The sequence below is a fragment of the Phyllobates terribilis genome, unplaced genomic scaffold, assembly GCF_046119375.1.
Source record: "Phyllobates terribilis strain yellow unplaced genomic scaffold, ASM4611937v1 Scaffold_7__3_contigs__length_470593459, whole genome shotgun sequence".
NCBI classification, from domain to species: domain Eukaryota; kingdom Metazoa; phylum Chordata; class Amphibia; order Anura; family Dendrobatidae; genus Phyllobates; species Phyllobates terribilis.
In genome coordinates, this window is record NW_027362767.1 from 263,848,749 (window position 1) to 263,873,884 (window position 25,136).

Genomic DNA, 25,136 nt, shown 5'->3' on the forward strand with positions numbered 1-25,136 from the left:
CGGAGCTGTTGGTGGATTTAAAGGGACTCAGTCAGCACAGAATGACTGTTCAAAGTGCAGGCGCTCTGTGCATCATGGCCCATCCAATCAATAACTACATCTTGCTACCTGTTTGTTCTCCATCTATCTGTGCCCTTCTCTGCTCTATGAAGCCAGAGCTGTCAATCAAAGAAGAGGGGAAAGAGAAGATTAAGGGAAAACAAGCAGGTGGGAAGGTGTAGGTAAATGATTGGCCCTGCCGTGAAGAGCCGAGCTGCGGGACTTAGTTTGAAGTCATTCTGTGCTAACACAGTCCCTTTAGAAACAAAGAGCAGGATTTCCACAGCAGCTCTGGATGCAAATGGAAGAAAACTAACCAGACAGTGCTGCTGGCTGCAGATATACAGGTGCATCTCACTAAATTAGAATATCATCAAAAAGTTAATTTATTTCTGTTCTTCAATACAAAAAGTGAAACTTATATATTATATAGGGTCATTACTAACAGAGTTTATTTCTGTTAATGTTGATGATTATGGCTTGCAGCCAATGAAAACACAAAAGTCATTATCTGAGTAAATTGGAATAATTAACAAAAAACACCTGCAAAGGCTTCCTAAGCATTTAAAAAGGTCCCTTAGTCTGTTTCAGTAGGCTCCACAATCATGGGGAAGACTGCTGACTTGACAGGTGTCCAGAAGGCAGTCACTGACACACTCCACAAGGTCCCAGAGTCTGGAGGAAGAGTGGAGAGGCCACAATCCAAGCTGCTTGAGGTCCAGTGTGAAGTTTCCACAATCAGTGATGGTTTGAGGAGCCATGTCATCTGCTGGTGTAGGTCCACTGTGTTTTATCAAGACCAAAGTCAGCGCAGCCGTCTACCAGGACATTTTACAGCACTTCATGCTTCCCTCTGCCGACAAGCTTTTTGGAGATGGAAACTTCATTCTCCAGCAGGACTTGGCCCCTGTCCACACTGCCAAAAGTACCAATACCTGGTTTACAAACAACAGTATCACTGTGCTTGATTGGCAGCAAACTCGCCTGACCTTCACCCCATAGAGAATCTATGGGGTATTGTCAAGAGGAAGATGAGAGACACCAGACCCAACAATGCAGATGAGCTGAAGGCTGCTATCAAAGCAACCTGGGCTTCCATAACACCTCAGCAGTGCCACAGGCTGATCGCCTCCATGCCACATTGCCGCATTGATGCAGTAATTGATGCAAAAGGAGCCCGACCAAGTATTGAGGGCATTTACTGAACATACATTTCAGTAAGCCAACATTTCGGATTTTAAAAACATTTTTCAAGCGGTTGTTATAAAGTATTCTAATTTACTGAGATAATGACTTTTGTGTTTTCATTGGCTGTAAGCCATAATCATCAACATTAACAGAAATAAACACTTGAAATAGATCATTCTGTTTGTAATGACTCTATATAATATATGAGTTTCACTTTTTTTTTATTGAAGAACAGAAATAAATTAACTTTTTGATGATATTCTAATTTAGTGAGATGCATCTGTACATATATACAGCTCGGCTGCAATGAGTCCTCCCCTCCAGTGGAGGTCACTGTTGTGGTAAACGCTTGAGACTCGGAACAACACTACATATCATCAGTTACAATGGTGAACCTGGGGCTGACAAGAGTCAATGACACTGTGGCTGCTAAACACCCGGTAAGTGAGACCTAGCATTCAGCCTGATGCCCCCCACAGCTGAGGGTTTGTTACAGTTGTATCCAGTCTAGACAATCATCTGTGACGTCAGTCTGCTACATTGTATCAGCTCCCAGGATAGGAGAGAAACAAATTTAACAATCTGACTGTTTGCACAGGATGAGGCTTCACTCTTGGAATGTAAACAATAATGTTTCACTGACAGGAAGCAGAGGTACTGAAATGTACACACAGTGACCCAGCTTACCTCTATGGTGTCTGTAAAGTGCTGTGGAATTAATGGCGCTGTATAATGACTAATAAAAAATACCTGGTGAATCAGAGGCTGGCTGAGACATGTAGTGCTCTCCCAGGGGTAAACCACAGCAATCTCAGACACACAAAATTACTGACTCATCGGGGATGTTAAAATAACTTCTAGAAGAGGAATTCAGTATGGAAGGAGGAGTAATACCCCCATCATTCCTCCCATTTGTCTCTACACACACAGCACAACAGCTTGTCCACTGGAGCTCCTCCACCCTCTACAGTTATATGAAAAAGTTTGGGCACCCCTATTAATCTTAAGCTTAATGTTTTATAAAAATTGGTGTTTTTGCAACAGCTATTTCAGTTTGATATATGTAATAACTGTTGGACACAGTAATGTTTCTGCCTTGAAATGAGGTTTATTGTACTAACAGAAAATGTGCAATCTGCATTCAAACAAAATTTGACAGGTGCATAAGTATGGGCACCCTTAGCATTTTCTTGTTTTAAATACTCCTACCTACTTTTTACTGACTTACTAAAGCACTTGTTTTGGTTTTGTAACCTCATTGAGCTTTGAACTTCATAGCCAGGTGTATGCAATCATGAGAAAAGCTACTTAAAGTGGCCACTTGCAAGTTGTTCTCCTGTTTGAATCTCCTCTGAAGAGTGGCATCATGGGCTCCTCAAAACAACTGTCAAATGATCTGAAAACAAAGATTATTCAACATAGTTGTTCAGGGGAAGGATACAAAAAGCTGTCTCAGAGATTTAACCTGTCAGTTTCCACTGTGAGGAACATAGTAAGGAAATGGAAGAACACAGGGACAGTTCTTGTTAAGGCCAGAAGTGGCAGGCCAAGAAAAACATCAGAAAGGCAGAGAAGAAGAATGGTGAGATCAGTCAAGGACAATCCTCAGACCACCTCCAGAGAGCTGCAGCATCAACTTGCTGCAGATGGTGTCACTGTGCATCGGTCAACTATACAACGCACTTTGCACAAGGAGAAGCTGTATGGGAGAGTGATGCGAAAGAAGCCGTTTCTGCAAGCACGCCACAAACAGAGTTGGCTGAGGTATGCAAAAGCACATTTGGAGAAGCCAATTTCTTTTTGGAAGACGGTCCTGTGGACTGATGAAACCAAGATTGAGTTGTTTGGTCATACAAAAAGGCGTTATGCATGGCGGCAAAAAAACACAGCATTCCAAGAAAAACACTTGCTACCCACAGTAAAATTTGGTGGAGGTTCCATCATGCTTTGGGGCTGTGTGGCCAATGCTGGCACCGGGAATCTTGTTAAAGTTGAGGGACGCATGGATTCCATTCAGTATCAGCAGATTCTTGACAATAATGTTCAAGAATCAGTGACAAAGTTGAAGTTACGCAGGGGATGGATCTTTCAGCAAGACAATGATCCAAAACACCGCTCCAAATCTACTCAGGCATTCATGCAGAGGAACAACTACAATGTTCTGGAATGGCCATCCCAGTCCCCAGACCTGAATATCATTGAACATCTGTGGGATCATTTGAAGAGGGCTGTCCATGCTCGGCGACCATCAAACTTAACTGAACTGGAATTGTTTTGTAAAGAGGAATGGTCAAAAATACCTTCATCCCGGATCCAGGAAATAATTAAAAGCTACAGGAAGCGACTAGAGGCTGTTATTTTTGCAAAAGGAGGATCTACTAAATATTAATGCCACTTTTCTGGTGAGGTGCCCATACTTATGCACCTGTCAAATTTTGTTTGAATGCAGATTGCACATTTTCTGTTAGTACAATAAACCTCATTTCAAGGCAGAAACATTACTGTGTCCAACAGTTATTACATATATCAAACTGAAATAGCTGTTGCAAAAACACCAATTTTTATAAAACATTAAGCTTAAGATTAATAGGGGTGCCCAAACTTTTTCATATAACTGTAACTGACTATAGTCCACTAACATTACTGAAACCACCTTTACCAAGGTAGAGGTGGATCTAGGTTTTCCGGCACTGGGAGCAAATTTTTAGTTTGGCGCCCCCTTCCTATAAACAGCTGAAGTGGTTTGAGTATTTATCATGTGACAGTCCTATGGGATTTGCACACATACAGTCACGTGCCAACAAGCTGCTCTTCATAATTCTCTCAATTTTCAGTGAAATACCACAGCCCCTGCTTCACTGAGAGAAGTTAGTAAACGTAAGTATGAAAATCATATGAGTGGTCATGTGACGACTGCTGGAAACGGCAAGCAGAGCCGAAATCCTGACAGTGAGGCTATTATTACATGTTGTTAGGATTGGGCATGCTACAGTGCTTTATGCTATTAATTAAAGAGGTTGCCCAGGTTTGTGATGAAAGTCTGCAGACTATGTGACTGCAGAATTCTGAATCCTCACAGCACACACACTGCACACTGTCCGGATTCTCTTGCGCTGATGGCAAGAGAAGGGTGGTCATGTGACCACAAGTGTGTGATTTCTATACAAAGTCACATTCTGACTAGACGTGCGCGGCCTCACTAAATGCAAGTGAATTGAGTGATGCTGGTTATGTCTAGTTGGCACATGATCACATGTATGCAAATATACTTTTGGTTACATGCATCGGAGAATTTTGACAGCATGCGCACACACTGTGAGGATTCAGAAGTCGGCAGGCACAAAATGAAAATGGCTTGCATTTCCCCACCCCCCACATAAACCCCTGACCAAAGTCACTAATGACTTGCTAACTGCCAAAAATACATTACTCTGTGCTCCTCCTAGACCTTTCCTCTGCCTAGAATACTATGTGCTCCTCTATAGACACGTCGTCCTCCTTCCACATTATTCTGTGCTTCTCTAGACCTCTCCTCTGCCTTCTACATTACTCTGTGCTCCTCTAGACACGTCCTCCTCCTTCCACATTATTCTGTGCTTCTCTAGACCTCTCCTCTGCCTTCTACATTACTCTGTGCTCCTCCTCCTGGACTTGTCCTCGGCCTTGTACATTACTCTATGCTTTTCTAGACTTGTCCTCCTCTTTCTACATTACACTGTACTCCTAGACATGTTGTGCTTCCACATTACTCTGTGCTCTTCCGTCTAGACTTGTCCTCTGCCTTCTATATTACTCTGTGGTCCTCCTAGACCTGTCCTCTGTCTTCTACATTACTCTGTACTCCTCCTCCTAGACCTTTCCTTTGCCTTCTACATTATTCTGCTCTTCCTGGTAGACCTGTCCTCTGTCTTCTACATTACCCTGCGCTCGGCCTGGACTTGACCTCTGTCTTCTACATTACTCTGTATTCCTCCTCCTGGACTTGTCTTCCGCCTTCTACATTACTCTGTATTCCTCCTCCTGGACTTGTCTTCCACCTTCTACATCACTCTGTATTCCTGTCCTGTGCCTTCCACATTACTCTGTGCTCCCCCTAGACCTATCCTCTGCCTTCTAGAATACTGTGTGCTCCTCCTCCTAGACATTTCCTCTCCCTTCTACATTACTCTTTGCTCCTCCTAGACCTGTCCTACTCCTTCTACATTACTCTGGACTCCTCCTACTGGTACTGGCCTCTGCCTTACTTAACTCTGTGCTCTTCTAGACCTGTCCTCTGCCTTTTACATTACTTTGTGCTCTTCCTCCTAGACCTGTCTTCTGTCTTCTACCTTTTGCTCCTCCTTCTAGGCATATCTTCTGCCTCCTACATTACTCTGTGCACCTACTCCTAAACTTGTCCTCTGCCTTCTACATTACTCTGTGCTCCTCCTCCTAGTTCCATCCTCCTCCTTCTACAATACTATGCTCCTCTTCCTAGACATGTCCTCTTTCTTCCACATTACTCTGTGCTCCTCAAGACTTGCACTGTGCCTTTTACATTACTCTGTGCTCCACCTCCTAGACCTGTCCTCTGCCTTCTACATTACTCTGTGCTCCTACAGACATGTCTTCTGCATGCTACATTACTCTGTGCTCTTCCTAGACCTGCTCTCTGCCTTTTTCATTACTCTGTGCTCCTCTAGACCTGTCCACTGCCTTTTACATTACTCTGTACTCCTCCTCCTAGAGTTGTCCTCCGTCTTTTATAGTACTCTGTGCTCCCCATCTAGACCTCACCTCTGCCTTTGACATTACTCTGTGCTCCGCCTACTGGACCTTTCCTCTGCTTTGGATCCAGTCGACCACTTTTTCCTACTACAGATCCTCTTTTTCCCCAGCATCACAGACCTTGCCATCTCCTGGATCTCCTCATACTTCACTAACCGCACATTTAGTGTCTCCCATTCCGACACTACCTTCTCATTTCTACTCTGTTGGTTTTCCTCAATGCCTGGGGCCTTAGTGTGCTGCATCTACAAGTCTGTCCTGGGTCAGCTCATAAAATCCAGTAGTACTTCAATGCTGATGACACTCACATCTACTTTTCTGGCCCAGAGGTCACGTCTCTGCTGTCCAAAATCCCAGAGTGTCTTATCAACTACAGCCTCCTTTTCTTCCCGCTTTCTTAAACTTAACATTGGCAAAACAGAATTCATATTTCCACCAACCAGCTCAAATCCCTCACCGGACTTCATCACCATTACAAGTTCCAGCATTTCCCCAATCTCCCAAGGTTTTTACCTTGGGGTAGCCTTTTACTCTGCTCTGTCCTTTAAACCTCACATTGAAACCCTTAGGCTGCGTGCCCACTATGCGTTTTTCAAGCGTTTTTGCCGTGGAATTGCCGCAGCGAAAACGCTTGGTAATACGTGCCCCATGGTCCCCCATGATAATCCGCATGTGCTGTGCACATGCTGTGGAAATTTCCGCTGCGGATTATCATTGCAGAAAAATACGCAGCATGTCCATTAATTTTGCGGCCACGCAGCGTAATTGCCGCCATTACTTGCATTGAAACGCATAATATCCGTGTCAGCACATTTGCACGTTTCTATGTGCGGATGGTACCCGGGTCTGGAGAAGATGAGACTCTCCTCCGGACCCGGGTACCATAGAACCTGTTAAAAAAAGAATTTAAAATAAAAAATAAAGATTATACTTACCTTCCGATGTCCTCCCGGTGTTTTCTCCCCTCCGTCTGGTCTGCTCTATGGGTCGCGGTGTTGTGAAGGACCTGCCATGACGTCATTGAGTCATGTGACCTGACACATGACTGAATGATGTCACCGCAGGTCCTTCACACCACCGCGAGCCGCCCAAGACACCGGACAGAGCGGAGAAAACTCCGGGAGGATATTGGAAGGTAAGTATATTTTTTATTTTTTACCATTCTTATTCTTTCTTTTTTTTTAACTAACTTGGTCACACTACTATAAATCCATGCCGGTTGCATGGATTTATATAGTGTGAACAAGTTGTCAAGCACTTTCCAAGTGATGCTAAAATCGCTTGGAAAGCGCTTGATAACCCGCATGCAGGAATGCATGTGAAGAACGCTTGACAAACGCTTCTACCTGGCGGGAAAAACGCATGTAAAATCCGCATGCGTTTTTCCTGCCAGGGAGAAGCGGAAAAAATCTGCAGCATTTCTGCATCGTGGGCACTTAGACTTACCACCTCCTGTGGCACATCCTAGAAATAATTTATCTTTTTTTTTTTTTTACTTTTTTTTTTTAAGGGATTACAAGGATATGCAGCGTGCCAGTCGCAGGCGTTCATGAAGGGGGTGGTCACCTTTATCACAGGTAATTGTCCCTGCCCATGGTGGAGACATCACCAGGTACTATTTCAGTTGCAATCTGGATTATCAAGATTATAGTGACGGATTAAAGGATTCAGAGCAGAAATGCAGTTCTATTATAAAACCAGAAACTGAATGCTCACGCAGAGGCATCAGGAATATGAGTCACAAAGTAAAACAGAAGGGAATTTAGAATTTTCCCCATGGCGGTAGGACATGTCAGCAGACCTCTGACAACAGGAGCACATGATTTAGTGGCTGGTTTAAGCCTTTTCTGCCAATTTATTTTCCCCTCTTTTCTTTTTTCCTCTTTGCCTTCCAAGGGCAGTGACTGTTATTTTCCTTATGAGAGTTTTTTTATGTTGCTATTTACGTCGCTGTATGATGTACAAAAAAACGGGGAGAAAAAAATCTTTTTGGAGTTGAAATAATTAAAAAAAACAAAACAAAAACACATTTCCACCATGGTTACTGCAGTTTCCTTTCCACAATGTTTAGCCCCTTCCAGACCAGACGAATTTAATTTTTTTGTGTTTTTGTTTTTTCCTCCCCTTTTTCCAAGAGCCATAACTTTTTCACTTTTCCGACCATGGCGTCCGCCGTATGAGGGCTTGATTTTTGCGGCATAAATTGTAGTTCTGAACAACATTCAATTTACCATTTAATTAAACTGAAAAAGAGGAAAAATAATCCAAGTGATGTTAAATGGCTTGAAAAAAAAAAAACCCAACTAATTGCACCATTGTCTCCTGGGTTTTCTTTTTATGGCGTTCATTGGTTAAGAAAAAAAATATCAGATCTGTAACTTTTTTTTCTATTTTTCCATCGAAGATGCTTCGTGGGTTTGTTTTTTGGTACAATTTGTATTCACTTTCTGTTCTTTTCTTTTTTTGTGGGAGAGGGGCTTTTTATGAGGAGAGGTATGGCAATTTATTTTCATACGGAGAGATTTTTATTTATTTGTTTTTCTAAGGAAAAGTAAAAAAAAAAAATGTAAAGAACTTTTTCTTTACACTGTATTTTAGTTTTTAAACACGACTTAAAAGTGAAAATCACAATGTCCTATGAAGTCCAGTTTGAGGGTGGGCTTCACAGGAGTACCAAGATGATAGGGCAGAGAGCTTCAGCAGGCCTCCAGCTGACAAGGCAACCCATCGGCACCCCGCGCCACTTAAATGACGCCATCAGAGATTGATAGACAAATTTAACTGGTTAAACAGCAGCGATCAGAGCACGCGCCACCTGCTGCTGGCTGTATAACACAGACTGCACCTGCCATATGTGGTGTTTCATTGTAGTTTTCTGGGTAGTGGGAAAGGGTGAGGGGAGTGGAGGTTGGACTGGAAAAAAATAAAAAGACAATACTGAAGGTTTATTTCCAACAATCCCCATATGGGATACATAATACAAAATAATAAATTAATAATAATGCAATTGTCACAAGTTTGTCATATAGCGATGATGCCTGCAATGCCAATACTGCTGCAAGAATGGGGACGGGCACGTAGGCTCCTGAGCGCGCTCTTTACCTTGTGTTAACCTCTTCATGCCTGTGCTTTCAGGGACAGGTGCCGCATTGGTGATCCAGAGTGTGTTCAGAAAGCGGCTGCCGTATCCACTGAAGTGGAATATTCTCCTGTCTGTGGGTAAGCAGAACAGGCCTAGATATGTATATATCTGCTGAGTGACGCCACCTAGAGGCACATAAAGGGAAACCTTACCCCCCCAAAAATGCAAAAATTGTGCCGTTCCCCCACAGCCGCCAAGTTGCAATCCTTCCATTGTTTTGGTTTCTATAAATTACCCTGATGAGGTTAGCGACCTTGAAACAGGTGCGGTGACAGGAATGTACCACATTAATGTTGCCACAGTCATAATGGTGGCGTGGCACACCTTCATGATCACGCCCTTTCCCACATCTCGCTTGTGAAGTACAACCCCTGGCAAAAATTATGGAATCACCGGGCTCGGAGGATGTTCATTAAGTTGTTTAATGTTGTTGAAAAAAAGCAGATCACAGACATGGCACAAAACTAAAGTCATTTCAAATGGCAACTTTAGGGCTTTAAGAAACACTAAAAGAAATCAAGATAAAAAATGTGCTACTCAGTAAGGCTATGTGCACACGATGCAGAAATGCTCAGGATTTTTTCCTGAGCGTTTCTGCATCTCCCTGGCAGAAAAAAATGCATGCGGATTGTACATGCGTTTTCCTGCCAGGGACATGCGGAAATGGAGCGGTTACCCACTGACATTTCCACATGTGGATTGACTAGCGCTTTCCAAGCGATTAGCATCACTTGGAAAGTACTTGTGACAACTAGGTCACACTATATAAATCCATGCAAACAGCATGGATTTATATAGTGTGACCCGAGAGTGGTAAAAATAAAATGTATACTTACCCTCCGATGGCCCGCGCTGTCTTGTTTCGCTCCGTCCCGGCTGCCGGCAGCAATGAATTGAAAGACCTGCCGACGTCAGCATCGCGTGACCCGTCACATGACTCTGACGTCAGCGCAGGTCCTTCAATTCACTGCAAAGTGCCGGGAAGCAAGTAGGAGCGGTGCGCGGGCCGACAGAAGGTAAATATACATTTATTTTTTATTTTATTCTTTTTTTTACAGATTTTTTAATGGTACCTGGGTGTGGATGAGACTCTCCTCTCATCTACACCCGGGTACCATCCGCACATTAGAACGCTTGGATTACGCATCTACATATACAGTGATGCGTAATCCATGCGGTCTAATGCAAGTCAATGGCGGCAAAGACGCAGCACTTCCGCAAAATAATTGGTTGTGCTGCGTTTTTTTCCGCAATGATAATCCACAGCGGAAATTTCCGCAGCATGTGCACAGCACATGCGGATTATCATTGGGGAACATTGCTGCCCTTCTACCATGTGTTTTTAATGCGTTTTTAATGCATTTCCGCAGCTGCAAAACGCTGCGGAAACACATTAAAAATGCATCGTGGGCACACAGCCTAAGGGTAATTTTTTTCACACCAAGCAGAGGGAAAAAAATTATGGAATCACTCAATACTGAGTAAAAAATCATGTAATCACCCTGTAAATTTTAATTTCCAAAACTAACACCTGCATCAAATTAGATCTGCTTGTTAGTCTGCATCTAAAAAGGAGTGATCACACCTTGGGGAACTGTTGCACCAAGTGGACTGACATGAATCATGGCTCCAACATGAGAGATGTCAATTGAAACAAAGGAGAGGATTATCAAACTCTTAAAAGAAGGTGAATCATCACGCAATGTTGCAAAAGATGTTGGTTGTTCACAGTCAGCTGTGTCTAAAATCTGGACCAAATACAAACAACATGGGAAGGTTGTTAAAGGCAAACATACTGGTAGACCAAGGAAGACATCAAAGCGTCAAGACCAGAAGCTTAAAGCAATATGTCTCCAAAACAGGAAATGAACAACAAAACAAATGAGGAATGAATGGGAGGAAACTGGAGTCAATGTCTGTGACCGAACTGTAAGAAACCGCCTAAAGGAAATGGGATTTGCATACAGAAAAGCTAAACATAAGCCACCATTAACACCTAAACAGAAAAAAACAAGGTTACAATGGGCTAAGGAAAAGCAATCGTGGACTGTGGATGACTGGATGAAAGTCATATTCAGTGATGAATCGTGAATCTGCATTGGGCAAGGTGATGATGCTGGAACTTTTGTTTGGTGCCATTCCAATGAGATTTATAAAGATGACTGCATGAAGAGAACATGCAAATTTCTACAGTCATTGATGATATGGGGCTGCATGTCAGGTAAAGGCACTGGGGAGATGTCTGTCATTACATCTTCAATAAATGCCCAAGTTTACATTGATATTTTGGACAGTTTTCTTATCCCATCAATTGAAAGGATGTTTGGGATGATGACATCATTTTTCAAGATGATAATGCATCCTGCCATAGAGCAAAAACTGTGAAAACATTCCTTGAAAGAAGACACATAAGGTCAATGTCATGGTCTGCAAATAGTCCGGATCTCAATCCAATTTAAAATCTTTGGTGGAAGTTGATGAAAATGGTCCATGACAAGGCTCCAACCTGCAAAGCTGATCTGGCAGCAGCAATCAGAGAAAGTTGGAGCCAGATTGATGAAGAGTACTGTTTGTCACTCATTAAGTCCATGCCTCAGAAACTGCAAGCTGTTATTAAAGCCAGAGGTGGTGCAACAAAATACTAGTGATGTATTGGAGTGTTCTTTTGTGTTTGTTTTTCATGATTCCATAATTTTTTCCCTCTGCTTGGTCTGAAAAAAATTACCCTTACTGAGTACCATATTTTTAATCTTGATTTCTTTTAGTGTTTCTTAAAGCCCTAAAGTTGCCATTTGAAATGACTTTAGTTTGGTGCCATGTCTGTGATCTGCTTTTTTTCAACAACATTAAACAACTGAATGAACATCCTCCGAGCCCGGTGATTCCATAATTTTTGCCAGGGGTTGTACCTGTGACTGTCTTTCTTTGTTTGCTCCCACATAAAAGAAGGGATAATCCCTGGCCAATATCACTAAGCACCTCTTGGCGCCTTTCTTTTAATCTGAACCTGATTTCAGTTGCAGGATCGGTGGCCAGCTACGTAGTGACCAAGAGGGAAACGGAGAAGTGCACTGATCTGTGGATCTACCTGGAGAAAGGACAGATATCGCAATTACATGACGCAGGTAGTTGTAAAAATGTACACACCCCTGTGACCTCTCACATTGGCCTATTGGTATGGTGATAATGGATAGAACTGATCACATACTCCTTCAGTTTTGTAAAGCTGCGGTTGCAACATATGAACACTGCCCCTTCAAGAACCGTCATTTTTATTTTTCTGTCATAGCCGTATGACTCTTTTTTTGGGGGGGGGGGCAGTTGTAGTTTTGAATAACACCATTCATGTTACATGTAAAGAACTTGAATAGGTAGGAAAAAAATTCCAAATGGGATGAAATTGTGCAAAAAATGCAATTCTGCAATCATCCTTTTAAGTTGACCGCTTTTTAGTGCATATTTTTAAAGAGTTGTGGTGACCAAAAAACCCCACAATTGTGGTTTTTAATTTTATTTTTTTTCTCTTTACAGTGTTTATTGTACAGTTAATTTTCTATTTTAATTGGACTTATATGAATGCAGCGATACTAAATGTTTACTTTAGTCTATATTTTTAATAGGTGAAAAATTGGGTGATGTCAATTTTTATGGTATTTTTTGGGGGGGCATTTTTAAACTTTTTTTAGTCCATTTAGGGCAGGAGTGGGAACCTATTTTCTGCCAAGGGCTATTTGGATATTTATAACCTAATTCGTGGCCATACAAAATCATCAACTTGAAAATTACTCTTGGAAGGAGGCGGTGTTCACACCGTGCAGTAACTGAGGCAGTGACCCAAGCAAGTCCAACATAAGCAGCTTTTATTCAACAACTCAGGGGTAAAACAGAAAGTCCTCCGGTTCGCAGACGGGTTAACATCAGTCCATAACAATGGTTGCCGTGGGCATAGGCCGTGCCGCTCAGAGCCTGACGGGTGCAGAGCCTTCCCAGGTGTGGGTTCAGCTGCTCACAGGCCCGCCAAGCTTTCCTGCTATCCTCCTAGCAGGTCCCAACACTGAACAACACTAATCCTTAATGCAGGGTTTTAAAGGACCTGTGGCAAGAGCCACTGGAAAACCCGGGTTGGAGGGAGGAGGCTGCCCCACTGCCTTCCTGTAGCCTCCTCCAAGAAATGAAGGCCCTGCCGGGTTTTACTAATCTGCCTTAGCCAGATAGCCTGACCAGGTCATTGCTCACCTTCATTCCTGCATTGCACCGCAGGTGTGTCTGTGACTGCAATGCACTTCAATGGGTTCAATAGGTCTCTGTACTAGTGATGAGCAAGTATGTTCTGTTAACCCTTTCGCCGAGTATGCTCGGACGATCACCGAGTATTTATAGCGTGTTCGGTGATATGTTTGAATCGCTCCCGTGTGCATGATTTGCGATGGTTTGACAGCTTTAATACATGTGAGGAATGTGTAAGAAGCAGACATTCCTCACATGTATCAAAGCTGTCAAAAAGTCACAAATCATGCACACGGGAGTGATTCAAACATATCACCGAGCACGCTATAAATACTCGGTGCTCGCCCGAGTATACTCGGCGAAAGGGTTAACAAAACATACTCGCTCATCACTACTCTGTACACATTCTGGGGGATATATACCGTCCCTCGTATACGATCCCCGTCACTGCCTTACATATCAGCCCCCCTCTGTTCAAACTTGTGTGGTTGAACATTTGTCACCACACAGGGTGCCCGGGACAAGGCATCCGCGTTTGCCTGCTACTTCCCAGGGCGATGTTCTACAGAGAAACTGAAATTTTGCAGTGACAGAAACCACCTGGTGACTCGTGCATTCCTCCTTCCGGGCTGATACACCTGATAATTTACCTCCCCCACCTTTTCTCGAACCTCATATGGCCCTTGCCACTTGGGCATGAGCTTACTCTCGGCTGTGGGTAACAGTACTAACACCCAATCGCTCTTGTTAAAAGACCTGACCATGGCTCTTTTATTATATGTGCGCCTCTGGGCTGCCTGGACATCTAACAGATGTTCTTTCGCGATGGACATGATCGCCGCGATCCGGTCCTGCATACTAGCCATGTGTTCAATTATACTCCTATATGGAGTTGGCTCTTTTCCCACGTCTCTTTGGCTACGTCCAACAGACCCCTAGGGTGTCTGCCGTACAATAACTCAAAGGGAGAGAACCCTGTGGAAGCCTGGGGTACCTCACGGACAGCGAACATCAAATAGGGTAGCAACATGTCCCAATCCTTTCCGTCTTTAGAAACCACCTTTTTTAACATGGGCTTGAGGGTTTTATTGAACTGTTCTACTAGCCCGTCGATTTGAGGGTGGTACACCGAGGTGCGCAATTGTTTTATTTCTCTAATAACCCCCCACGCAGCACACAGGAGGATGTAACCCCACCCTAATAGGAACAGGAAATACAAAGAGGTTTAAATAGCCCCTCCCACATGTTATTTCCTGTCCCTTTCAGGGATGAAGAGGTCATCCCCAGTGTGCTGGGCCGGCGACAGTCACTGGGGGAAAGCTACTAGCCGGGCAGTGGAGGATCGAGCGGTTTTACCTCTCCTCCTAAGGGCGCTGCTCCCGTCTCCTCCGGATTCGGGACCCCCTCCTGCAGTCCGCTCTCTCGGGCAAGGTCTGCAGGATCTTCTGACCGGAGGCCTCTCTGAGCTCTCTGGTCCATCTCATCCTCCTCTCCCCAACTGGATGACGGGCGATGCTGGCTCCAGGATGTGGAGCGCACTCCGCGGCTCCGGAAGTGACGTCGGACGCCGGGCGGTTGATGATGACGTCACTTCTGGCAGGTTTGCGTTCCACTGTGGACTGCATCAAAAGCTTTGGGGAAAAAGAGCGGTAATGCCTCCGGTGATCAGAGATCTTCACCTGGACACCAGGGGAGGAGCCCTCTAAACAGAGGGAAGCGATGGTCCAGTCGCCCATAAAAGGAGCCCTGGACCGGAAGACATCTACAGGTAGGACAAAACCATGTCTGTTGAAGCTTCTCGCTCTGCATCTGTAGAGCCCAGCGCCGGTCCGGTCCCAGTAAGTATGGCGCTGGTAGTCCATCTCCCAGATGCAGGAAATAGTGATTATAGCTCCCCTCCCCTTCTCCCTTCTCTTGTAGGGAGACAAGGAACCTGCATCTGGAGAAAAAGTTAAACCGTCACGCAGATGTCCCATCTGTACAAAAAAACTATCGTCCACCCATAGGAAGCCCCTATGCAAGGACTGGACGGAGAAGATTATCAGGCTGGAACAACCTTCCTTAATGGAGGAGATAAAGGGGATTGTACGTCAGGAGATCAAATCCTCCTTAGCCTCGGTCACTCTTCCTACGCCCTCACCTAGTCAGGGTTCTACATCTACTCCATCAGCAGCCAAAAAGAGGAAGATTAGCCCGCCAGAGGGAGGGGAGGAAGACTCTCAAGAGGAGATATATATCTCGGAAGATCTTCCAGAGGAAGGTGAACTAAGTCCAACTCCTGACAACTTCCAATGAGAGATTATTACTTTCCATCAGATAGCTTGGAGGAACTCCTCATGGCAGTAAGGAGAACTATGGAGGTTGAGGAAGAAAAAGTTCCCCATACAGTACGGGACCAGATGTTTGGGAGGCTATGTTCCAGGAAAAAATTGGTGTTCCCTATACACCAGAGTATTAGGGACTTAGTCTTAGAGGAATGGGAATCTCCAGAAAAGAGATTAACTACCCCTACGGAGTTAAGGGATAGATTTCCTGTAGACAATGAGACGGCAGAATGCTGGTCTGAAGTCCCAAGAGTGGATATCCAAATTGCACGAGTAGCAAAGAAAACCACACTGCCCTTTGAAGATTCCTCTCAATTAAAAGACCCCTTGGAATGCAAAATGGAGGGACTACTCAGAAAATCCAGGGAGACCTCGGCAACACTATTAAGCACCAACGCAGTCTCTACGGGCGTAGCTCGATCAATGGCTTGTTGGCTAGATCAACTGGAGGAACACCTAGTTTCGGGCACCCCCAGAGAAGACATCTTGGCATCCCTACCGCTTCTACAGGAAGCTACGGGGTTTTTAGCAGACACCTCTGCAGAATCCGTGAGAGTGGCGGCAAGAGCATCTGGGCTATCAAACTCTGTAAGAATGGCCCTATGGGTGAAATCCTGGAACGGCGGCATGGCATCAATACGAAAGCTTAAAAGCAATCTCAGCGAGAATATTTTCCTGGGCCGAAGAACATCTTCTATCCCTGTCAGCTCTTCATATCAAAGGTTCCGTCAATGTCCAGGCCGACTTCTTAAGCAGAACAAAGATTCATCCAGGAGAGTGGAGCCTAAACCCAGACGTCTTCCAGATGTTAGTCGAGAGATCGGGCTATCCAGAGGTAGATCTCTTCGCCGGACACCAGAACACGAAGGTACCTCAATATTTCTCCCTGGATCCAAACGGCCCTTGCTTGGGCGTGGACGCATTCGCTTACAAATGGGAATTCAAACTAGCGTATGCCTTTCCCCCACAGCCTATCCTCTAGGACAGTGGGGACTTGAACGAAATCCTATGTTAAATAAGAATTGAGGTGTCCTGTATACCTAGTGTATCACATATATATGGGACAGTCTATAAAGACAGCTGTGGAACTTAATCCAGTGTGTCTGACCACTGATTTTCCTTTATGGGTCCCATTACACTTTCCCATTTCTCTTTTGATCGCATCGGCTGGTTTGTCAATATAATGTCTAAGAGAATGTTATAAAGTAATGAGATCAGTCCACGAGAACTGTGTAGATTAGCTATTCTCTGTATTATTGAGTTCCGGGGTACCCCTCCTTCCAGAACAATGCCTTCCGCCCGATATGCGTACCTAAATTGTAAGTATTTATAGAATTCAGAGTGAGGTAACCCATAATTGTTTTGCAGCTGTGAGAATTCCTTAATCACATCACCTATCAGCACTTGATTAAGTTTGTTTATACCCTTTGTGCTCCAGGAGCCAAATCCCACCAGTTGGTATTGATTTGGAAGCCATGGAGTGTTCCATAATGAAGTAAATTGCAAAACACCTTCTATTTCTTGTCATTTTTTCACCGTCCCCCAAAGTTTGTGACATAACAGCATAATCGGTATTTTGTCTCCAAGTGTCCCAAATTTACGTGCCTCCAATACCTCATAGAGTTTATCTGATTGGAAATAATTCCGTAGCAACATTCGCTGAGCTCCCCCTCCCCCAGGGTCATCCCATCCCACGAATATGTTGAAGGTGAGATGCCACATAATATACCCATGGGTTAGGAACCGCAAGTCCTCCCATTGTTTTGTTTCTTTGCAATGTTTCCAGTTTAATTCTCAGAGTCTGTTTGCCCCATATTAATTTTCTAAACTCCTGACTGACTTTAAAGAAAAACCTCAGATTTATACATATTGTGGAGTTGTGTAGAACATACAGCAATTGTGGCATCCAGATCATTTTGACCAGGTTAGCACGGCCCACAACCGACAACGGTAACTTAGACCAGGCGCCTAGTTTAAAGCAGTACAAGACTTTGCTCTGGCAATCTGGATTAACAGTGTTGAGACTACATAGGAGAGGGGAGGGGCTAATACTTCACAGCTGAGAACTTCCAAGAAGGAAGCTACAGAGACTCAAAACTGAGCAGTTTAACTCCTGTACTGCTGAAAGAAACTAGCACCATTTAATAAGAGGGAGAAGTGCTTCTAGTCAATGCAGGAGTACGTGAACTCAGACGCTGCGGTCTTCTGTCTCCTCTCTGTCGCGGTAAACCAGTGACAGTACGCCCCCTTCTAAGAGGAATCTCTGGAACCTCCGGGCCGGGTTTATCAGGATGTGTCGTATAAGAGGAATGGATGATGGTGCTCACATCCTCTCTTCAGGACCGTAACCCTTCTGACGAACCAAGTGTGAATCCATGATCTTAGCCATCTGAAACTCCAAATTCCCATCAATAATGACTGGAGATGGAGGTAGTGGTGATGGTTCAGAGGACGCAACATATTTTTTGAGCAAAGACGCACTCAGGTTGCCCATTAGACTGTGGATGAAAAGCTGAGGAAAACGACAGATGGATCCCCAACCGAGTGTAAAACACTTTCCAAACTTGGAAATAAATTGCACCCCCTGATCAGAAACAATATCGGTAGGAATCCCATGTAATCATACAATTTCTTTGATGAAAATCTGCGCCAAGGTCTTGGCGTTGGGTAAGGCGGTTAGTGCAATAAAATGAGACATCTTGCTTAACCTGTCCACCACTACCAAAATAACTGTATTATCTGCATATACTGGTAAGTCAGTAGTGAAATATACTGATAAATGAGTCCAAGGTCTACTGGGAATCGCCAATGGTTGGAGAGACCCAGGCGGACGAGTATGAGGGTCTTAGAACGTGTACACACACTACAGGCAGCGACATACTCTCAAACATCCTGATGCACCCCAGACCACTAAAAACGCTGGGTAAGGAGATCTGAGGTGCCTTTACTTTCAGGGTGTCCAGATAAGACCAAATCATGATGTTCACTTATAACTCTAAAGCCCCCGTCTCACATAGCGATATCACTAGCGAGATCGCTGCTGAGTCACGGTTTTGGTGACTCACCAGCGATGTTGCTATGTGTGACACTTTGCAACGATCAGGCCCCTGCTGTAAGGTCGCTGATCGCTGCAAAGTGTCCTGGACCATTTTTTGGTCGTTGGCCTCCCGCTGGCCAGCACACATCACTGTGTGTGACCAGCGGGACCAACGATCTGGCTGGTAACTATGGTAAACAGCGGGTTACTAGGGGCACACGCGCACTTAGTAACCCGATGTTTACCATAGTTACCAGCCTGCTCCTGCTTGCAGCAGGCTGGTAACGGGAGCAGGACATCGTGGAACGATTCTTTCCACGATATCGCTGCTCCCCTGATCGCTGGTGAGCCTGCCTGTTTGACAGCTCACCAGCGATGTATTAGCGATGCAGCAACGATCCCTGACAGGTCGTATCGTTGTCGGGATCGCTGCTGCATCTCTTAGTGTGACGGGGCCCTAAGGCGTAGATTCACAGGTATGAACAGTTTACCTAAAGGACAGGCAGCCGGGGCGTCCCCCTGAGCCTCTATAACAGCTTTCTCAAGGTCAGAATTATAGCCGCAATAACTACTCCTTTCTGTAGTATAGGTATCGGTTCACAATTATCTCCACCCCCAGGAAAACAATGGGATAAGGCAGCCGCCTTAAAATACTTATCCTCCGGCCTATACGTCACGAAAAAAATTTAATCTGGCGAAGAATAGAGACCACCTTGGCTGTCTAGGTGTCAGACGCTTAGCAGATTCTAAGTATAACAGATATTTATGATCAGTGATTACCATGACTGGATGTACTACCCCTTCCAAAAATGACGAGACTCTTCAAAAGCCCACTTAATTGCCAAGAGTTCCCTGTTACCAATGTCATAATTTTTCTCAGCAAATGATTACATATTTTCCTAAGAAACTAACGGATACCATTTACTAGGAGATGTACCCTGCGACAACACAGCCCCCATCAACATTTCAGACGCATCAACTTCAACAATAAATGGCTGAGTGACGTCAGGCTGTATAAGGATTAGCGCCGATGCAAAACATTTATTCAATGTGTCAAAAGCCTCCCGGGCCAGACTGGACCAATTGGAAAAGTCCATCCCATTTTTGGTCATATCCGTCAAAGGTTTGGCCACCACCCGAAAACCTTTGATGAACTTTCGGTAGTAGTTGGCGAACCCCAAGAACCTTTGTAAAGATTTTAGGTTCTCAGTACGATCCTAATCAAATACCGCCCACACTTTTGCTGGATCCATGCGAAAGCCGGTGGATGATAAAAAAAATAACCCAGAAAAGGGATCTCCTGAACCGAGAACATACATTTCTCCGGTTTGACAAATAATTTGTCTGTGAGTATCTGAAGGACCTGCCTGACATGAAACTGATTTGACTCAAGGTCAGGTGAAAAAATTAAAAGGTCATCAAGGTAGATCACAACAAACCTGCCTGCCAGGTGACTAAAGATGTCATTTACAAAGTGTTGAAAGATGGCGGGAGCATTAGTCAACCCAAATGGCATTACGAGGTTCTCATAGTGTCCCTCAGGGGTTTTGAAGGCTGTGTTCCACCCATCCCCCTCCTTGATGAGAATGAGATTATAAGACCCACTGAGGTCTAGCTTAGAAAACCATTTGGCTCCCACAATCTGATTAAAGAGGTCTGGGATGAGAGGGGGAAGATATGGATCCCGAATCATGATCCGATTTGCGAAAATCTAAGCAAGGAAGTAACCCCCCCCCCCCCATCTTTTTTTTTTTTCTTGACAAAGAAAAACCCTGCAGCAACGGGAAATAAAGAAGGTCTGATATGACCCTTTGCAAGACTTTCAGCGTTATCTCCTCATACCTTTCTAACCACACATTTAATGTCTTCCACTCCCATAATACCTCCTAATCCTGCCCTCTCTCTCTGTTGGTGTCCTTCAATGCTCTGTCCTAGGACACCTACTCTACTCCATCTACACCTTTTTTGCCTGGGATAATTCAAAGTCCCATGGCTTCAATTACCACCTATACACTGATGATACTCAGATCTACCTCTCTGGCCCAGACATCACCTCTCCGCTGTCCAGAATCCCAGAGTGTCTATGAGCTACATCCTACTTCTTCTCATCACACTTCCTAAAGCTCCAAGTGGACAAAACTGAACTCATCATTTTTCCTCCATCTCCCCTAACCCCTCTACCTGATCTACCTATCACAATTAATGACACTGCGCTTTCCGCAGTATCGGAACTCCACTGCCTCTGAGTAACCCTCGACTCTGCCCTGTCCTTCAAACCGCATATCCAAGCTCTCACCACCTCCAACTCAAAAATAATTCCAGAGTTCTTCCTCTCCTCAACTCTGAATGTACTAAATGTTAGTGCTACCCTCATAATCTCAACTACTGCAATTTCCTCCTCTGTGGCCTCCCTGCTAACACTCTCGCACCTCTCCAGTCCGTGCTTTACTTTGCTGCGAGACTAATCCACCTCTATTCTCGCTACTCCTCTGCTTCTCCCCTTTGCAAATCCCTTCATTGGCATTCAATTTCCAATGTATCCAGTTCAAACTACTACCGCTAACCTACAAAGCCATCCATAGCCTGTCTCCTCCATATATGCAGTACAGACCAAAAGTTTGGACACACCTTCTCATTTAAAGATTTTTCTGTATTTTCATGACTATGAAAATTGTACATTCACACTGAAGGCATCAAAACTATGAATTAACACATGTGGAATTATATACTTAACAAAAAAGTGTGAAACAACTGAAAATATGTCTTATATTCTAGGTTCTTCAAAGTAGCCACCTTTTGCTTTGATGACTGCTTTGCACACTCTTGGCATTCTCTTGATTAGCTTCAAAAGGTAGTCACCGGAAATGGTCTTCCAACAATCTTGAAGGAATTCCCAGAGATGCTTAGCACTTGTTGGCCCTTTTGCCTTCACTCTGCGGTCCAGCTCACCCCAAACCATCTCGATTGGGTTCAGGTCTGGTGACTGTGGAGGCCAGGTCATCTGGCGTAGCACCCCATCACTCTCCTTCTTGGTCAAATAGCCCTTACACAGCCTGGAGGTGTGTTTGGGGTCATTGTCCTGTTGAAAAATAAATGATGGTCCCACTAAACGCAAACCGGATGGAATAGCATGCCGCTGCAAGATGCTGTGGTAGCCATGCTGGTTCAGTATGCCTTCAATTTTGAATAAATCCCCAACAGTGTCACCAGCAAAGCACCCCCACACCATCACACCTCCTCCTCCATGCTTCACGGTGGGAACCAGGCATGTAGAGTCCATCCGTTCACCTTTTCTGCGTCGCACAAAGACACGGTGGTTGGAACCAAAGATCTCAAATTTGGACTCATCAGACCAAAGCACAGATTTCCACTGTTCTAATGTCCATTCCTTGTGTTCTTTAGCCCAAACAAGTCTCTTCTGCTTGTTGCCTGTCCTTAGCAGTGGTTTCCTAGCAGCTATTTTACCATGAAGGCCTGCTGCCCAAAGTCTCCTCTTAACAGTTGTTGTAGAGATGTGTCTGCTGCTAGAACTCTGTGTGGCATTGACCCGGTCTCTAATCTGAGCTGCTGTTAACCTGCGATTTCTGAGACTGGTGACTCGGATAAACTTATCCTCAGAAGCAGAGGTGACTCTTGGTCTTCCTTTCCTGGGGCGGTCCTCATGTGAGCCAGTTTCTTTGTAGCGCTTGATGGTTTTTGCAACTGCACTTGGGGACACTTTCAAAGCTTTCCCAATTTTTTGCACTGACTGACCTTCATTTCTTAAAGTAATGATGGCCACTCGTTTTTCTTTACTTAGCTGCTTTTTTCTTGCCATAATACAAATTCTAACAGTCTATTCAGTAGGACTATCAGCTGTGTATCCACCAGACTTCTGCACAACACAACTGATGGTCCCAACCCCATTTATAAGGCAATAAATCCCACTTATTAAACCTGACAGGGCACACCTGTGAAGTGAAAACCATTTCCGGTGACTACCACTTGAAGCTCATCAAGAGAATGCCAAGAGTGTGCAAAGCAGTCATCAAAGCAAAAGGTGGCTACTTTGACGAACGTAGAATATAAGACATATTTTCAGTTGTTTCACACTTTTTTGTTAAGTATATAATTCCACATGTGTTAATTCATAGTTTTGAGGCCTTCGGTGTGAATATACAATTTTCATAGTCATGAAAATACAGAAAAATATTTAAATAAGAAGGTGTGTCCAAACTTTTGGTCTGTACTGTATCTCTCAACTAATCTCCCGATATCTTCCCACAAGTAATCTCTGGTCCTCCCAAGAACTCGTTCTCTCCTCCACACTCGTATGTTTCTCAGCCAATCGCCTCCAAGACTTCTCCCGAGTGTCACCCAACACGTCTGATTATCCACCGCATTCACACGGAATTTCAAATCTCTTCAAGAAAGCTTACAGCTTCCAATAACCCTGCTGCCACCTCACCGCCACCAGAGATGCCACAACTCCCTAACCAACTGTCTCCTTCCCCATTATCCTGTAGAATGTAAGCCTGCAAAGGCAGGGTCCTCTCCTTTCTGTACCAGTCTGTCGTTCTTAGTTTGTTCACTGTATTTTATATTTGTATCGTGTATGTAACCCCTTATGTACACCACCATGGAATCAATGGTGCTCTAAAAATAAATAATAATAATATATTGCTCAGACGTTAACAGCAGCTTATAGACATACTCCAGTGCGAAGATATATTTAAATCCTTTTGTGTGAAGAGTTAAGCCACCTTCATACTTTCCCGAGATAATAAGTTTCCATTTTTTTACACATTTGTTTTTCTCCTCCCTTTTTACAAGAGCCATAACTTTTTATTTTTCCATCGACATTGCCGTGTAAGGCCTTGTTTTCTTTTTACAGGATGATTTGTAGTTTATTACTCCATTAACATTACCATAAAATGCTCAGTAAGGTGGATGAAAACAAACAAACTGCAATTTCGCTTTTTATTTTTTTAAGACTTGTTTTTATGGTATTAATTGTGCAGTAAAAATGACCTGGGGTAAATACGACTTTTTCATCACTTCGCATTGCATTTTTGGTGGGGAATTTGGTGACCAAAAAAGCAATTCCAATTTTTTTTTAATCTCTCTACAGCTTTTACCGTATGGGTTAATTAATATTAGATTTTGATTGCTCAGAGGTTTATGGGCGCAGCCATACCAAATATCTATCTATCTATCTATCTATATATTATAATATAATTATTATTATTTTTTTTTTTTTCACTTTATTTCTCAGTCCATTTGGGGAGCTTGATCTTGAGATTGTCTTATTGTCAGCTCTATACACTGCAATGCATATATTGTATATTTAATGGACTCCTATGAGGCCTAGTCCATGCCTCCTGAGCCATCTCTATACAGAAGCAGCGGGACACTGGCCGTACCATACATTCAAAGTCGATAAGAGCTTGAATTGTATCATCATCCATATATCGTGATGGATTTTCTCTCTTTTCCATTCTAGGACAGCAACAGATTTCAGACGCCACAAAGCGGAACAAATATGGAGACGCAACTGAATAAATCCCGCTGTAATCACAGAAAATCAGGGACTTTCTGACCGTGGACAGGAACACAAAGCTTCCGCTTATAAGAGTAACCATTGGGTATCATCAAGATATTCCCTCACACAAAGAGAATGAGGAAATCCTTAAAATAATAATCTAAAGTGCTTCCGCCAAGAAAAAAATGACGAGGAAGGAACTAAAATTACTGCTACTGAAAAAGTCCCTACATAGTAATGAAAGGAGTCGCTTTCCCAGTAGTGGATATACCGGTACATATATTCTGTGTAAATTTTACATATTTGTATAAAGTAGAAGATTTCTATTCAGCTCACCTACTGGGTACATGGCAGAAAAGCTCTCCAAGAAAAGTAGCCAGCGCTCGCTATTCCAAAATCCTCCATATGTATGGTTTTAATTAATAAGCCACGTAACAGAGGCAGAATGCATTCAGGTATTATCCATGATCTCATCCTGGTAAATAACTGCATGGATTCCGCCTCTGTTATTTACATTCTTAATTAAAACTATAAAAGTGGAAGATTTTAGTGCAGCGAGTGCTGGATACTTATCTTTGATTGCATATATATGTATATGTGTGTATAACATATGTTTTTCTATTTTTTTTTAAATAAAAGGATATATATTACTTAATTTCACAGAAAAAAATCAAAATAATTGTCTATGTACAATATTATACCTGCTATTATGCTGTACCTATGTACAAGAATATAACTACTATAATACTGACCCATGTCCAAGAATATAACTACTATAATACTGCTCCTATGTACAAGAATATAACTGATATAATACTGCCCCCTATGTACAAGAATATAACTACTATAATACTGCCCCTATGTACAAGAATATAACTACTATAATACTGC

The 25,136-nt window shown here is 43.6% G+C and overlaps 1 protein-coding gene across 2 annotated transcripts; it reads left to right on the forward strand.

The window, feature by feature from the left end:
* Positions 1–1,550: 1,550 nt before the first annotated feature.
* Positions 1,551–24,812, forward strand: TMEM141 (transmembrane protein 141). Of its 2 annotated transcripts, none has more exons than XM_073637838.1 (5): positions 1,551–1,667; positions 7,505–7,571; positions 9,130–9,213; positions 12,154–12,264; positions 24,207–24,812. In XM_073637838.1, the coding sequence occupies exons 1-5, from the start codon at positions 1,614–1,616 to the stop codon at positions 24,263–24,265; spliced, it is 375 nt and encodes a 124-aa protein (XP_073493939.1). In that variant the 5' UTR covers positions 1,551–1,613; the 3' UTR covers positions 24,266–24,812. The 2 variants fall into 2 exon arrangements, with proteins under 2 accessions (XP_073493939.1, XP_073493940.1); XM_073637839.1 differs by having other exon boundaries at positions 12,154–12,261; positions 24,207–24,804.
* Positions 24,813–25,136: the final 324 nt, after the last annotated feature.